This window comes from Hyalella azteca, unplaced genomic scaffold, assembly GCF_000764305.2.
Source record: "Hyalella azteca isolate HAZT.00-mixed unplaced genomic scaffold, Hazt_2.0.2 contig6408, whole genome shotgun sequence".
NCBI classification, from domain to species: Eukaryota; Metazoa; Arthropoda; class Malacostraca; order Amphipoda; family Hyalellidae; genus Hyalella; species Hyalella azteca.
The window spans coordinates 100,991-117,826 of NW_025936571.1; the positions used below are offsets into that span (position 1 = coordinate 100,991).

A 16,836-nucleotide genomic window follows, 5' to 3' on the forward strand; every position below is an offset into this window, starting at 1 on the left:
GTGGTCGAGAGTGGACACTCGTGTTTGTGGTCCCAACATTCCAAATTTTCAACTTTTACTGTGCCGTTTTCGGACCTCTTTTCGCATTTTTTATGACCCGTGTCAGAGATTGACCGAATTTCAGTGAAGTCAGTATATGAGAGTGCGAATAGAAAAAACAATCCTATAGTAAGTGTTTTTATTTTGAATAACGCGGACTTTTAGAGTCAGTGAGGGACGCTTGCTTGCGAGGGTAACGTGTGACAGCCTCGCCCACGCGGGACAATGCTGCCTTTGTTTTCTTGTCCAAGCCTACCTCTTCCCTGAACACCTAAGCCGCTGAGATCGCCGCTCTCTGAAAACCGCTTACTCTCAAGTCTGTAAAAGTGTTTTTTACAGCACTTTGGTAATTTGTACAATTTTTACTCAAATTGATTTCGGTTTTTAACTTGTGTTTATTAAGCTCTTGCATTTCAAGATGGCTGGTCAGAGAGGAAAAAGATTAATTGAAAAGGCCTCCAGTCCTGTTAAACCGAATGAGAAGATTAAGTTGCAAAATGAGCGAGAGGAAATTTGTAAATTTTGCAAGCTTATTTCGCTTAACGTCAATGATGCTACATTGGCCTGTGATCGTTGCAGGGATGTCATCTGCAAAAATTGTGCAAAGTTGAGCAAGACAGACTGTTCGGTTATTCACAAAAACATGACAGTACACTGGTACTGCCAGGACTGCCAGCAACCTGCACTTTGAGCTGTAAAAAGCGAAAAATTTGTGGATGAGAAGTGATCCTCTATGTTTTCTGTCTTTAAGGCCGAATCACAAGAAAGAATTGAGCTTGTTGCGTAGCGAATTACACTCGTTACGAAACGAGCTGGTGGAAATGAAAGCTCATCAGCACAAAACAGAAAATAGCGATAACACAGAAGGTAAAGGCTGCAAAGATGTCATCTCTGATCCCGCCAACGCGAGCACTCGTGAACTGTTGGATAGAGAGAGAAGAAAATTTATACTTGTTTGGTTTAACGTTCCCGAAAGCAATGCTCAGGATGCTGAGTTTATTACTGATTGCTGTGCCAATGCACTTAACGTCGTTGTGAATATAACGGCATGCAAGAGGCTGCGATCGAAAGACACTATCGCCTGTAGACCGCTGCTGGTAACTGTGTAGGATACAGCCCAGGTCGGACATGTGCTTAAGGCTGCGAGAAAACTAAGTGAATTACCAGAGTTTAAATCAGTTTTTGTTAAAAAGGATGCTACCCCTTTAGAGAGAGTAAATTTTCGCAAGAAATGGCAGGAGAGACTCGGGCGGAAAAACACGGAGACTCAGGTCAACCACTCTCGCGATGTCAAGATAACACCGGCCGCACGTACGGTCAGTCAGTGGAGCTGGTAGACAAGTAAGAAGTCATGTCCATAGATTCAGGCCTGTAAACAATGCAAGAAGTAAACGCATGCATCAAAGTGAATGTGCACCAAAAGATTTAAAATGTTTTTACAAAAATTCGGATTCTGTTTTGAACAAAAAAAGTGAGCTGTTAACTGTGATCAAAAACGAGTGCATAGACATTATTTGTATTACAGAAACACTCCCTAAAAGTCACAGGGGGAAAAGTGTACCTGTTTAATTTCAGTTGCCAGGTTTTGATTGTTTTCATAACTTAAATGAAGAGCAGTGCAGTAGAAGTGTAGCTTTGTGGGCTAGAACCTCTTATGGGGCCCAGCAAATCAAGTTATCTGCAGAGCATCAATCAGCTAGAGCAGTGGTTCCCAAAGTGGGCGATATCGCCCCCCCCCAGGGGCGGTGGAAAGATCTTGGGGGGCGATATGGAAGAAGAGGGCGGTAGGGGGGCGATAGTCTGAAGTCACTGTTAGAAGGTCGAACGTTTGTTTGACGATTTGTACACAACACGTGCAGCACATGACTCCCAGCGATGGTTTTCTCACCCAGATCTGTTTTTTTAACCTCTACTGGGTTTACGTCTCGGACAAATTAACGGCCAGACTCGCGGCTGTCTCACGGCCAATTTCCAAATTCAATGAACGTGTTCCAAGTTTCATAGAGTTGCGTTGATTAGTTTGAGAAATATTCCTTGATCATTGAATTTTTAAATTGGTCGTGAGACCGTCCACGAGTCTGGCCGTAAATTCGCCCGCGATGTCCTAGGTTTCTGGTGCTGAAACAGTTAAAACAGCTGAAAAACATATTGGTTCACTAAATGGGGTTCTATTTGTTAAATAAACATTTGTGTTCAACCTTTATCTTTTAAAATTGCAGCGTAATAAATTTCATGAAAGAGGCTTATGTCTGTGGGGGGCGCTAGAAATTCACTAGGAAGCCAAAGGGGGCGCCAGCCTGAAAAAGTTTGGGAACCACTGAGCTAGAGAATCAGTGTGGTGCGAACTTTCTCTCAAAGGCAAAGATAGCTTCCTCATAGGCGTCGTGTATAGATCACCAAACAGTTCCTCTGAAAACGATAAAGTACTAAACAGTCTTTTACCGAGCATGGCTTTCCGTAGGTCACACACGTTGATCGTTGGTGATTTTAATCATCCAGAGCTAGACTGGACAGATGGATCCTCTCCAAGGGATGAGAATCACCCAGCATCCTTGTTCATGGAGTTTGAGAGAAACTCCTTCCTAGTCCAGCACGTTACTAAGCCAACCCACTATAGAAGTAAACAGACTCCCAATATTCTAGACCTGGTGTTTACGAGTGATGAATCAATGTTAGATGAGCTTCGTCACGAGGCTCCATTGGGCAAAAGCCATCACCAATCATTGTTTTTCAGTCTTAAGTGCTGTACAGAGAAGACGCCTCGACAGCGTGAGCGTTTGGATTTTGCGAAAGGCGACTATGATAAACTCCGTGAAGCAGTGAATGCAGTGATTATTTCAAACTGTATAAAGGACATGAATGTGGCTGAGTCATGGTCATTTCTCAAGGACACGGTTATGTCTGCAGTTGATGCGTGTGTACCTAAAATTGAGCTTGGTGGCGCCAAAAAACTCTGTGGATGAACAGTACAGTTCTAGCTAAGCTGAAAACAAAAATGGAAGCCAACCAGCGTTATTTACAGACTCGTAGCGATGCTGACTATAACATATACGCAAGAGCTCGAAATCAAGCTAAAGAAAGCTGTCGCACCGCAATAAAAACCCTCGAAAAAAATATTGCTAAAATTGCAAAAAGAACCCGAAAGCCTTCTTTTTGTACGCTAGCTCGAAGTGCAAGATGAAGAACGGTATTTCTGATTTGAAAGTAGATCAACGAAAGATATCCTCTGATGAGGGCACGGCTAACGTTCTTAATCAGTTTTTCAGTAGAAAGGGACTTGAACAGTATTCCAGTATTATTCCTGAAGAGGACTTGAACAGTATTCCAGCTATTGAGGAGCGCCCAGTCGGCTCTAAATTAACAAGTTTTGAAATACAAGAAGAAGGGGTTCTCAAGCGCCTTATCGCTGTAAATCCAAACAAGTCAAGTGGACCAGACGGCTTCCACCCCAGATTACTCAAAGAGTTAGCACTTAGCAACTGTCCTAGCCGGTCCCTTGACGTAATTTTTTCGAAAAACTTTGGACGAAGGGATCTTGCCGGCTGACTGGAAAGAAGCTCAAGTGACACCATTATTCGAAAAAGGTGACAAAAGCTGCCCGGGCAACTATCGCCCTGTCAGTTTGACAAGTGTCATTTGCAAGGTAATGGAATCTGTTGTAAGGGATCGATTGATAGATCATTTGACTGCTAATAATCTTCTATCAGACTGTCAACATGGCTTTCTTGCAGGGAGATCCTGCACCACGAACCTCTTGTCTACTCTGAACGAATGGACCCGCCTGCTGGACGAAAGGGAGCCAGAAGATGCAGTGTACCTCGATTTTGACAAGGCATTTGACAGTGTCCCACATGAGCGGCTGTTGCGGAAATTGCAGTCTTTGGGAATTGACAGCAATGTACTCAAATGGATCCGAGATTTCTATTAGGGAGACGTCAACGTGTCAGTATTAATGGGTCCGTATCAGACTGGGCTCCAGTGCGCAGCGGCGTGCCACAAGAAAGCGTTCTCGGGCCTGTTTTATTCGTTGCGTTTATAAACGATCTGCCAGAAGCTGTGTCTAGCGTGTGCTCGATGTATGCTGACGACACAAAAATGTATAATACAGTGAAGAATACGTCGCAAAAAGTACAGTTACATGGTGATCTTGACAGGCTGGTTGACTGGGCTGATAAGTGGCAGCTGCGTTTTAACGCTGACAAATGTAAAGTAATCCACCTTGGCAAGAGTAATGAACAGCAAGATTACAGTATGAGAAGACACGGTTGCAACGACAGAGCGATGATGTCGACAATGGAAAAAGATTTAGGAGTTAATGTCGACAATGAGTTGAAATTTTCTAAGCATATTGAAGGTCAAGTTAATAAAGCCAATAAACGACTTGGACTGATCAGACGCTCTTTCGAGTTCCTAGATGCAGAAGCGATGAAGCAGTTGTTTGTTGCTGTCGTGCGCCCGAACCTAGAGTTTGGAAACGTCGTGTGGTCACCGAAACTTGAAAAGGACAAAAATTTTAATAGAGAGTGTTCAAAGACGTGCAACAAGCATAATTCCGGGCTTGAAAGGCAAGTCCTATGAGGAAAGATTAAAGATTACGAAGCTTCCAAGCCTCAGTTATCGACGTCTGCGCGGGGAACTCATTGAAGCATACAAGTACACTCATGGCTTATACAAGGTCCCTGAAGGATTACTAGAATTTGAAACAAGAATCAGCACCAGGGGCCACGGCTATAAACTAAAAAAACAGCGTTGGAACACATCCATGCGACAACATTTCTTCTCGCTTCGAGTCACCGACATGTGGAACAGCCTCCCTGATAGCATCTTTGACGCTCCGAGTATGAACGCCTTCAAGAACAGACTAAACGAAGCTATGCAGGAGCATATGTTCAGTCTTAAACTGCTTAGCAAATTACGGACCAGGCAATAAGTCCAGCAGCTATCTCAATCAATCGTCAATTATGGAAAGATCGGATTCCAAAGGCCGGACCCATTGTGAATCAAGTCACGAAAAGTACAAGAATCGGCAACAGGCCATGGGCCTATTTCTTCAGTGCCGACACTTCTGTTCTAAAATGAGACTTCAAGTATGTATGTAATGGATCGAATTTGCTCTAGAAGGGCTGATGAAAAAAGGGGATGGAGAGAGTATTGTGAAAGGCCTTTTAGTGTCAATAAGCAGGATATGTCTTCATGTACACAGTTACACACAAAATTTTTTCGCAAATTTTTTTCAAAGCACAATCCACTGCAAACTTATTTGATCAAATATGAAAGATATACACAAACGCTAGGATTAATTCGGGTTTCTAGACCTGTAGGCTAATATGTCCTTGAATTTCCTACACTATGCATCATCCTGCGCAGTATGTTTCGTGGTATCGCGAGCGCTCAGTTCCGTAACAGCTTTGACCTTGCAAGTTGGAACTGCTCGCTGTGATATCGTTCCTTGCTCCAACACCATACATTGTCAGAAGCCGCGGCAGTTTCGTTTAACATCAAAAGAAGGGGGTTTTCAATTTGGGTATAGATTGAGTAATATCTAACTGGCCATGTTTATGAAATTCGAGTACATAAATCAATATTAATCATTTTACAAATCCAACTCTAGCAAGAACATAAGTAGATTTTATGAAAATGTATTTATATGAAATGGTACGGCGTCATTCGTATCTATTGCATAATCATCGAAAGCTGAAGCTCAATATTGACCTAATTGTAATGATCTCTGCTTCAATAGCATTGTTAATTCTCAGTGTTCTCAGAGCTTCAACTTTGGCCCTGGGAAATGAGCTGAGGTCCCAAATGAGAAATGTTATTTAAAGGAATTTGAAGGAATTCCTTCAAATAGTAATTTTTGAAGGAATTTTCGGTGTTGGAGTAATTTTTATGTTAACCTTCAAATTTTTTCAATGACTCAATTCGTTCTTGAGTGCGAGCCGGACCGCCGGTAGAAACTTTGATAATAAAAACCATACAGCTCACAAATTACCTCTTCTTTAGTACTTTTTGATACAGGGCTATTCACGGATACAGTGCTATTCACGGATACAGGGCTATTCACGGATACAGGGCTATTCACGGATACAGGGCTATTCAATTCCCGCCAAGCAGTCAGACGTTGTAGGAAAAGGGCGGGAATTTTTCATATGAAAGGCAAGGTCATGAAGTTTTGCGTCCAGCATAATCACTTACCACTATGCATTGGACAAGAGAGCAGCGTGCAATTGCTGTCGAGGCGTACTTTTCTAATGGCCGTTCCATTATCGCTACTCAACAAGCATTCCGTACTCGGTTGCGTATTCGTCCTTCAGGTTGGGCTCCTGATCGGAAATCGATTGCTACGTAGGTGAACATATTTAGGGCAAGTTATCTTGAGTTAATTGATTACAATGATTGTCTAATGACCCTACCTCATTTGATGAACAACATACGCTAAGCCGTCGCCGTCAATTCGCTTCAGCGAGTTGAACGGAACTTCAAAAATCGACTGAATGCACTGACAATGGGGGCCGTCATTTGTCCGATGTTATCTCTGAAGCTAAATGATACAAAATTTCAGGTAATATCTATTTCAATAAAAATTTTCACCGTAATGATACCTTAACTAGTTCTTTTTTATTCAACCTTCAAATCAGTAAGTTTCCTTGAATCACCCTATAGATTTGAGGATGAATTTCAAGACGACTTGTTCTCCTAATCAGTGAGTAATCACATATTTTTAAGAATGTCCAGTGACTCATTTGGTGAATCGGTTCTCTTGTCATTGTTAGCTATTTTTAATAGGGGTGATAAATTATTTAAATTTGTTTGAAAAGATAATGGAATTTCCATAATGTTGAATTTCGTCGTAATTCATAGATATTTGTCCACTGATTGATGTGTGGAGCAGGCATTTTTATAATAGTATGAGCAATTATATAGACTCTTTACGAATTATACAAATTTTGTTAATCATAATTCAGCAGTTTTATGTATACCTGTCAGAATTGAATTAAAATTTATCGTTGTTATATTACGGAATGATAATTGTCAATTAGCATTCCAGATTCCGCATATCTTTGTAGATTTCCACAATCGAGACAACATGAATTTACGAATTTTTTGCGAAATACACATAATGATTTTTCTATTGAAATTGATGAAATTTCCCATAATAACTGAAAATGCATATTGCAGAGGTAATCATTCTTTCGTGTAGTCTATCTTCAAAACGATTTAGTTTTCTAAGAGCTCGAGCATAGCTTCGTAGAAAATTTTTAAAATTCATGGGTAAACTCTAAGAAAAGAGAAGCACCCGTCTTTATTCGTAATCTAACTTTGTGCACGTAGAAAAGGTCGACCTGCCACCGAGTTCACGTTGATGAAACCCATCCTAACGCTCAGCCGTTGTATGTTGTTATTACCTGAAGCCGTTGTATGTTGTTTAAAATGTTCTCTCTGACGATATTGGCCTCGTTTTTTCAATAAAAACTTGTAAAATTTTTCAATAAAAAATAGCAGGCTTCTCCGTCTGTACCGTAACCTGATGGCTGTACCGAAGTGTAGAAGCGAAGTGTCCGCGCTGCATACACAGCGGGTCACATTAATGAGCAAGTGAAATGTGCCTAATTGTTAACCATCGATTTCTGACGCATCCAAATATCAGCGTTATATTTACCAGGTTATACCACCTTGAAGTAGGTTATAAGTAGGTTATAAGTATAAGTAGGTTCCCACCTTGATGTTTTCGGACAACTTATGTCATTAATTATCAAAACTTCCGAGCAATAGATTTAATTTTGTAAAGCATATTAAATGCATCACTCTGATGAGTTCTATTAACGCAGACGAGTAAAATTTTCGCAACAGTTTCAAAGAGAAAATTTTGGCCAGAGTTGACCTGTTACTGGAAGCATACATGCTTGTCCCTTATTGAGTTTTCTCATCTCGCATTAAAATTTTTAACCAGTGGTTCCCAAACTTTTTCAGGCTGGCGCCCCCTTTGGCTTCCTAGTGAATTTCTAACGCCCCCCCACAGACATAAGCCTCTTTCATGAAATTTATTACGCTGCAATTTTAAAAGATAAAGGTTGAACACAAATGTTTATTTAACAAATAGAACCCCATTTAGTGAACCAATATGTTTTTCAGCTGTTTTAACTGTTTCAGCACCAGAAACCTAGGACATCGCGGGCGAATTTACGGCCAGACTCGTGGACGGTCTCACGACCAATTTCAAAATTCAATGATCAAGGAATATTTCTCAAACTAATCAACGCAACTCTATGAAACTTGGAACACGTATTCATCAGAACTTAACGGTGACGTTTAGCTCGTATTTTTTTTTAATTTCACCTTCATTCGTGAGTAACGCGTATATTGCGTAACAGGCCGAAATTCGCTGTGATCAAAGAATTTCTTCCATACTACTGAACTGATTTGAACGAAATTCTGAACATGTATTCCTAACTACCAAACTGTGATATTTTAGCTTATATAATTTTTTTCGATTTTACCTTAGTTTGCTAATTTTTTTTTTCATTTCACCGTCATACTTGATTTCGTACTTCCTTGTATTCGGCCCGTTTCGCCGGGTAATTTGTCACTTAAATTTGCGGCGATCAAGAAATTTCTTCTAAACTACAGAACAGATTTCAACGAAACTCTGTATATAAATACCTAACCTCTCAACGGTGATGTTTAGCTTGTAACAATTTTTTTATTTGCTTTCGTACGCGAGTTATACAGATTAGGAGGAACGACCGGCTTTTATACCGGCCGGTTTAACCAAGAGCTTTATACATATAGGCCGTATAACTCGCAAACAAAGGCAAAACAAAAAAATTGTAAACATCACCATTGCTAAGATTAGGTATTTAAATACTAAGTTTCGTTCAAATCTGTTCAGTAGTTTGGAAAAATTTTCTTGATTAATGCGAATTTAAGCACGTATTGCTGTTTAAATCACGAATGAAGGTGAAATGAAAAAAAAAAAATAGCTCGCGAACGAAGGCACAATCAGAAAAGTTTTCACGAGCTAAACATTACCGTACGGTAGTTGGACTGTAAATTCAATATTTCGTTCAAATATGTTCAGTGCTTTGGTATAAATTGGTTGATCACTGTGAATTTCGGCCTGTATTGTCATATAACTATGGCAAAAACCAACAATGGCAAAATTCAAACAATTTTCACGAGCAAAACATTGTCGTTAGGTCCTAATGAATACGTGTACCAAGTTTCATAGAGTTAAGTTCATTAGTTTGAGAGATATTCCTTGATCATTGAATTTGGAAATTGGCCGTGAGACCGGCCGCGACTCTGGCCGTTAATTTGTCTGAGACGTAAACCCAGTAGAGGTTAAAAAAACAGATCTGGGTGAAAAAAACCATCGCTGGGAGTCATGTGCTGCACGTGTTGTGTACAAATCGTCAAACAAACGTTCGACCTTCTAACAGTGACTTCAGACTATCGCCCCCCTACCGCCCTCTTCTTCCATATCGCCCCCCAAGATCTTTCCACCGCCCCTGGGGGGGCGAAATCGCCCACTTTGGGAACCACTGTTTTAATCGATAATTTTTTTACAAATCTTGAACTATCATGCCAGTAAAGTTAAAAAAATTTTGGACCTTCACATAGATCAGTGAATGGGGATTACGACTATAGGAGATCTCCCCCGCTCTAGAATTACGACTAGAGTCACTAACGAAGCTATGCTTGAGCATATGTTCAGTCTTGAAATGCCTGGCACCTTACGAGCCTTGCAATAAGTCCAGCAGCTATCTCAATCAATCGTCAGCTATGGAAAGATCGGGTTCCAAAGGCCGGATCCCTTGTGAATCAAGTCACAAAAGTACAAGAATCGGCAACAGGCCATGGGCCTATTTCTTCAATGCCGTCACTTCTATTCTATTCTATCTTCCTACTCACGATACGACGATATGTTTGCCCATAACATATTTTTCCCGCCAAAAAATTGGACTAACTTCACTAAAATTAAATTACTGAATAAATCTGTCTATTGGCCTTTAAATCGAAAAATTCATTAATCAATGTGGGAACAATCAAACATTTAGAATGCGAATCCCATAATTCATTTAATAACAAACAACTCAGAGGAAACGTAGCTTACAAATGAAATAAACGAGCGAATTCTGTACTTTCGTTGAAGGAATACCACGTGGGGACACCTTACTTTAAATCTTAAGAATATGTTCCGTCTTAAGTATTAATAAAATACCTTCTTAGTAGTCTCAAATGATACCGCACAAGACGAAATCTCGGTGACGGAAACAATTATCAAATAAATTGCACATAAATTACTTATTTATATTTCAATTTATGGCTGCAACGGAATCAACAATATTTCGTGTATTTGTGTTTATTTTTTTACTTTGATCAAGAATTACGGAAAAATAAATTAAAATTGAAGCACATTAATTTCAATGCCAGGTACAAAAAACTTATTCGTGACTATAAACGATCATTATTTTACCGATGAAAATTCATGAAAAGCTATAATTAAATACCTGTTGTTGTAATAGTTACATTGATTACAGGATTTACAATAAGTTAGATGTACTGTATTCGATCTGCCAGTTTAGTTTAATCAAGCAATTAAAATTGCGAAATTTAAAAAAAAACTAACTGCAATAATTTGGAAAATTTGAAGTACTTTTATCATTTTTAACGTACTTCAAACCGCGTTGAAGATTAAATTAGTCAATAAGTTAAATAAATTAGTTACCGAGCTCCACATTCGAATGATTTCTAATTAATCTTGATTAGCAAACTAACTGAACGACTTACACCCTCTAAAGATGCGATATTATCGACAATTGTCAGTGGAAATTTTTGTTTGTTAGCGAAATCAAGAAAATTTGTACAGAAATTTTCAATCAGTCTAAGTAGATAGTATAAATTTTCATGCTATGAAAATACCTGTATTACTTATAAGAATTGACAATCTAATTCATGGTGTAAGGCTCTATTTTACCAGAAACAAATACTATTTATTGGAAAACTGAATTCATTGAGAATTCATGATTTATCTATCGAGGCAATTTCTCGATATGTAAAAAAGAACGCGAAAAGAATTCAAACAACAAAGAAAGATGCCATTCCGATTACTAAGTTTCCACGTTTGATTCAAGATAAACGCAGAAATACAACAACGTGAGTCTGTTTTACAATCTACGTCCGAAATATTTAATTTATTGTTATAATAAGCGTTCAAAAAAGTCGAATAATTAAAATTAAATCAAGCCTTAAGATTACTGTGGGCGAATTTTTATAGGGCGAGGTATGAAAAATTCCACCAATGCAGGGAAAAACCTTTCTTATAAACGAGTATATTTTAGTTGTACAGTTGAGAAGTGAAGGGTTTTGTTCAAAATATATGACTAAATAAATACTAATTTTCCTCACTTTCAATGCGTAGAGTTGAAGTAATTAAAATGTAACTATTTTGGATAGAATTTTTAGTTTGGAAACTGATTCGAAAATTTAGTTCTTTTATTAATCCTTGAATGAATGAAATTCGGTGTAAATTAAATTCTTTTCGTTGATTAGCAAAAAAATGCATATTGCACGGCTGGATGAAATTTAGAATTGAAAATTTATAAGAATCCCGTACTCAAGAGTTTTGAAAGTGATTACTACTGCGGACTAACTTTTTGAACAATATCCTGTTAAAATATAACTTGCAAACCAAGAAATGATGACATAAATTTTGCCAAGATGAGCGGAGTAGAAGTAGATCGAGTAGACGTAATTAAAATCCTCGTTCATCGCGTTGACGATGAGGTAGAGTCGGCCTCCGCTGTCGGATTACCTGTTGCGTCCGTACCGGTTACTTCTCCTGCACGGGTAATTATACATTATTAGGCATTTTATTATTACTTCTATATTTGTGAATGTGTAAGAAGTTCTAAATTTAAAATATATTTGAAGCTGATATATGCACAGTGGTTGCCCTCAAAATTTCCAATATCACCTCTGCTTAGCTAGCGTTTTTCCGCTATTTCGCGGGTTGCTTTAGGACTGTGTTTTTTGCAAATATAATTATAGGATGCGAATTATGTGATAGCATAGGGATTTAGTTGATTATGTTATCAAATGTAAGTAAATTGTTTTTGTTTTTTGACGATTAACGTGAATGATTATGCGAAATCTTCGATTCGGGGCTTGGTTGAAAACATTTCAGTTTTTACAGATTTTGAAAAAATGTTTGTGTACAATAAAATAATGGTGTATTAAACATAATATGTAGGTGAAATAAGAACAAAACATTATTGCGGTGCGGTTTTAAGTGGAGTAGAACATTGAATATGGAATATATATAAAGATAAAAAAAAGGTTTATGGAGAAAAAAAGAGCAATGCAATAAGTTAATGAAAACGGATTTTGTAATCCGTTAGGGTAAAAATAAAATTATAATATATAGCGTTAAATAAGTAAAAATTTGGAGAGATACTGGCGTCCGAAGGGCACATGCTTGCGTCATTATTACATTATGGATGAGTAAAATTCACTATAAAAAATAAAGCCTTGAAAAAGTGCTCAATACGATGGCCATTTTTGACCTATACGAAAAGTGCTAAATCATTTCGAATCGCCGTTAAATTCAGCCAATAGTGCAGGTTCACTTCCAGAAAAAAATTAGAAAAGAATTAGGAATACTGGCCTTCATTGACTGAGCATCAGTTTCTTTTTGAGCACAAAAGCAGCTTTTGAGCTTTCTTGAATTGCATGAAAGACATTGATAGAGTTCCAGAATAGAGAAGCCTTGCTGCAGCCTTGCAAGATCTTCTGAGTTTCCGAGTGAGCGACCTGTCGTTCTTACATTTTGCTGCAAGGCAACTCTTCAATTTTCGATCACAAACACGTTTTTTAGCTCTACACGAGGCACCGTAACATAAAGCGTGGACATTACAGCATTCTGTCATTTCCGTAATCGGTAGATGAGTGTCATGCATGTGGAAACCAAGGGCTCCACACGCGGTGGTGTGGGATAGATCAGGTAGCGGGATGTCATCAGAGAAGACCTCTAGCTGGGCGTTCTTCGAGCAGGTCCCAGGCGCCGAGTCTCTGCAAGTTCGGCCTCCTGAAGGTGCGGTATTTTTACCATCAGAAGCCACGTAGTCGTCTATGGCTTGCAATGTATCAGTGACTGCTCCTGCTCCATCGGTGATGTCTCTTAAGATTCGCGTGCCTCTCATCACTGACTTGTAGAGATTGTAGAACATCATCGCGTTGTTGGTGATGGCTGCATCTGACGCGTTTATCGTGAACAGCACGACCAGCACTAATATAGGCAGCTTTAAATGCATTTCTGTTTCTTATTTATCTTGGATATATGGTGCAACTTATAAACTGAATGAGTGATTACCAAATAAGATATTTGCAAATATTATTCTTTCATAGGGCAAAACTTGATAATAACTAACAAATGGGTTGTAAGTAAAGCTCGATAAAATAATACTGGTTAGGCTCTGAAAAGTTGAGAAATTGACCATCTTACTAACAAAGCCATGCATAAGTAATTATTGTAGAACATATTTCTAGAATTAATTCTGATTTTTTATTCTACTCTAAAACCATTCATTGATAATGAATGACAAATATTTAAAGGATTCTATTGTACTACAAAAAAAAACTTACTTGGACACGCATTATTTTACTATTGTTATAGATGTTAGATATAATATGTAGATTATATGTTTATATTTATTATATTTTTTGTTTGATATATTTAGTTATTATCGGTATATAACCATTAATTAAACATGATCGACGGAAAATTTTTGCCAGCTTGCATTGAACTTGCAAACGATAAATCAATAGAAACCTAAACTATATAATGACGAATGCGATATAGACCTTTGAAGTATTGTAAATTTGTATATCATTATTACTTTTTCATTAGGCTTAGAAATCGTTGGTAGCCTTTTATTTTTTAATTATTTTTTTATATAAGTCTTGCAACCATTTCATTCTACTACGTAAAAAGTATGATAAAAGGTTTAAAATCACAAAGTTAATATTTATCTGATTTTAGAGTGCGGTAATAAGTTTGGAGTATTTTCGGTGGTGTAAATAGTTATATTTAATATATTTATTTTGATTTTTGCCATAGGGAAAGTTCCTAACGTTGAAAAGAATAGAAATACATTTTTCCCAGCCCCCATTCCATTGATTTCAATTGCATTTTTTTCAAATATATGAGCATGTTAAAGTTTTACGAAAATTCGGAATTGCATTTTGGTATTCATTTGTTGAGGATAAGAACGAACAATGAGCATTTGCTGCAACCGTCTGTTCTTGATGGTTGACTCTGACGTGTTGTAACTACAGTATATTCAAGAAGCAATTTCATTGCTGCTAAAAATACACATAATTTTGTAGTTTAAATGCCAAAAAAAACGCATGCATCTTTCGGCCCAAATTTGAATTTCATCTTACAGATTTTAATAATGAAATTAGTAAATAACCATCATCCAGAAAAAAACAAAAATCAGAAAAAAAAGAAGTATAAACAACCTTTCAAAAGGCTGAGCTAAATTCAAACATAAAATCATGACAATTTCTAGCACACAATTTTGTTTTCAATGATGAAAAACTCTCCAAAAGCCAATTTGGTAAGCTATCGTTTATAGCTGTGAATTTACTACACTTCTAAGTGTTCTAAATGTCTACTTTGATGTAGGGAATTCATGAGTGTGTGGCTGTACAAACTATAATGGGCACATGAATATTAAGTTTAAACTGCCAGGAAAATTCATACAAGATTATTTATAATTGTGCAGTGTGCAATCATTACCCTTGGCATTTGAGGGCATCTTGGGCATCTTTGTATTGCTGATAAGAAAGCGCCATCGTTCCCGAGAAGAGCAACTTAGCAGCAGCATAGCAAGGTTTCTTCTGCGAGCGTTCAATTGATTTTTGGTCGCAATGAGAAAAGAGACATGACCTCAGTTTCGAGTCACAATCCCTCTTATTCACGCGACAAGCAGAGGTGTAGCAAGTGTTGTGAACTCCACAACACTCGATCATTTTTCCAACCGGAAGATTTGCGTCCATTATATGGAATCCAAGAGCTCCACATCCATTGAATTTCGGCATCTCTGTTTCCGTTGAGGTATCCGGTTCAGATTTGGACTCTTTCGAGCAAGATTCATCCTTTGAGTTTTGGTCACACGTAGCGATTTCATCTCCGTTTTCTGTAGCTGTTTTATCTTCTTCTATGGCTTGTGCCACGGATTCCTCGAGCTGTTTTTCTGCGTCTGTGTCTAGGAAAGTATCGATGGCTTTAATGGCCTTGGAAACAGCGCCTACTCCTTCAGTGACGTCATGTAGAATCCTACTACCTGTCACCACGGAATCGTATAAATTCCAGAACAGAGCGACGTTGTCCGAGAAAGTGTCCGTTCCGCGGACTGATAGTACGGCAAGTGCATAAAACAACGGTAACAGGAGTTTTCCAGTCATGATGTTGAAATTACTTTACTTAAATTGAACAGAGAAACTAATTGTCTCTAAAATGAAAATAGTAGTCCGAGAACCTGATAGTGAAGTTAAAGAAGCGTGAGCTAATAAATAAAGCGTAAAATTTAACACGGTGTATTTTGATTAACCTAGATAACTTTGATGGAAATATTATATAATTGGACGAAAGAAGAGCAACATGCGCATGTATCCCTCTCCGATCATTGTCCCCGTTCGCTTAATTGCGTTTGCCAAGATTTCGTGGCACACTAATGCAGGAATTCGTGCGTGATTCAATTTATTCTAGTCGACACTTTACCCAAGATCGCGATATCAAAAAATCGATATTCTTATTTTGACAAATTTAAAAGAAACATTGATAGTGTGTAGACTACAAAATGGGTTAAAGTTCATGAAATTGGCAATGATATCATATTGTGTAAGTTTCCTTTGATGTCTAATCCCTGTATGGCTGAAACCAATTCACTGGCATCTCTTTCTAGGAGAATTTCGTTACTGCTGCCGCTATTCCGCTATTTTTCGTATAAATTTTTTATTTATTGTTCAACCAAGCAAACCAATCGGCATTAATGCTCTCTAATCTGAACACATACAAAGTTTTTCTTAAAAATTCTTGTCACACACATGAATACTTAATAATTCTACCTATTTTTGATAATAGATACTGAAGTCATTTAGAGAAATGATATTATATCATAATATGTCCCGAAAATATTATTTAGTGCATCTCTTTTGAAGGATGCTTGATGCACGAGCATATCACAAGTACAATTCACGTCTACTGACACAGAGGAGATGTGGGTACCTCGCTTTGGCGAGATGATGACGTCACATTGCAAGTCTGGTGCCAAAACTTACGTGGCCATGCGCGTGATCGTACCGTTCATTGGTACACGAAATATTCGGATTTTCCGTGTGCGATGCCGTGACCAAAGGCGTGATTATGATGTTAAAATTACTGAAAATTAAAACTAATGTCTGTAGATATTATATTTAATTTTTGGCGCAATTTTGTCAATTAAAATTTTAGTAACAAGGCCATGATGATCCAAAGGTGTACTGCTGAATCGTAGATTTCTTAATCGTATGCGTACTGCGTTTTTGATATTACTTAGGAATAATTATTTAATTTATGAATTCTTAAGTGATAATATACACATTGACATCTCTTGATTTCTTGATTTCTTTTTTCACAGTCTCTTGATTTCTGTTTAAAAATTTTCCCGTAATTTAAAATTAATGCCAAAGCGTCCATGCCAGGATTTGAAATTGAAGCCCAAGCGAGCCCATGCCTCCATGCGGTATAAT

General features: G+C 37.9%; 1 protein-coding gene across 1 annotated transcript; it reads right to left on the minus strand.

Moving 5' to 3' along the window:
- Positions 1 to 11,595: 11,595 nt before the first annotated feature.
- Positions 11,596 to 16,081, minus strand: LOC108682949. The gene is made up of 2 exons (XM_018172216.2): positions 14,843 to 16,081; positions 11,596 to 11,881 (listed from the first exon to the last, which is right to left on the minus strand). The coding sequence occupies exons 1-2, from the start codon at positions 15,508 to 15,510 to the stop codon at positions 11,851 to 11,853; spliced, it is 699 nt and encodes a 232-aa protein (XP_018027705.1). The 5' UTR covers positions 15,511 to 16,081; the 3' UTR covers positions 11,596 to 11,850.
- Between the last annotated feature and the right edge of the window lie 755 nt (positions 16,082 to 16,836).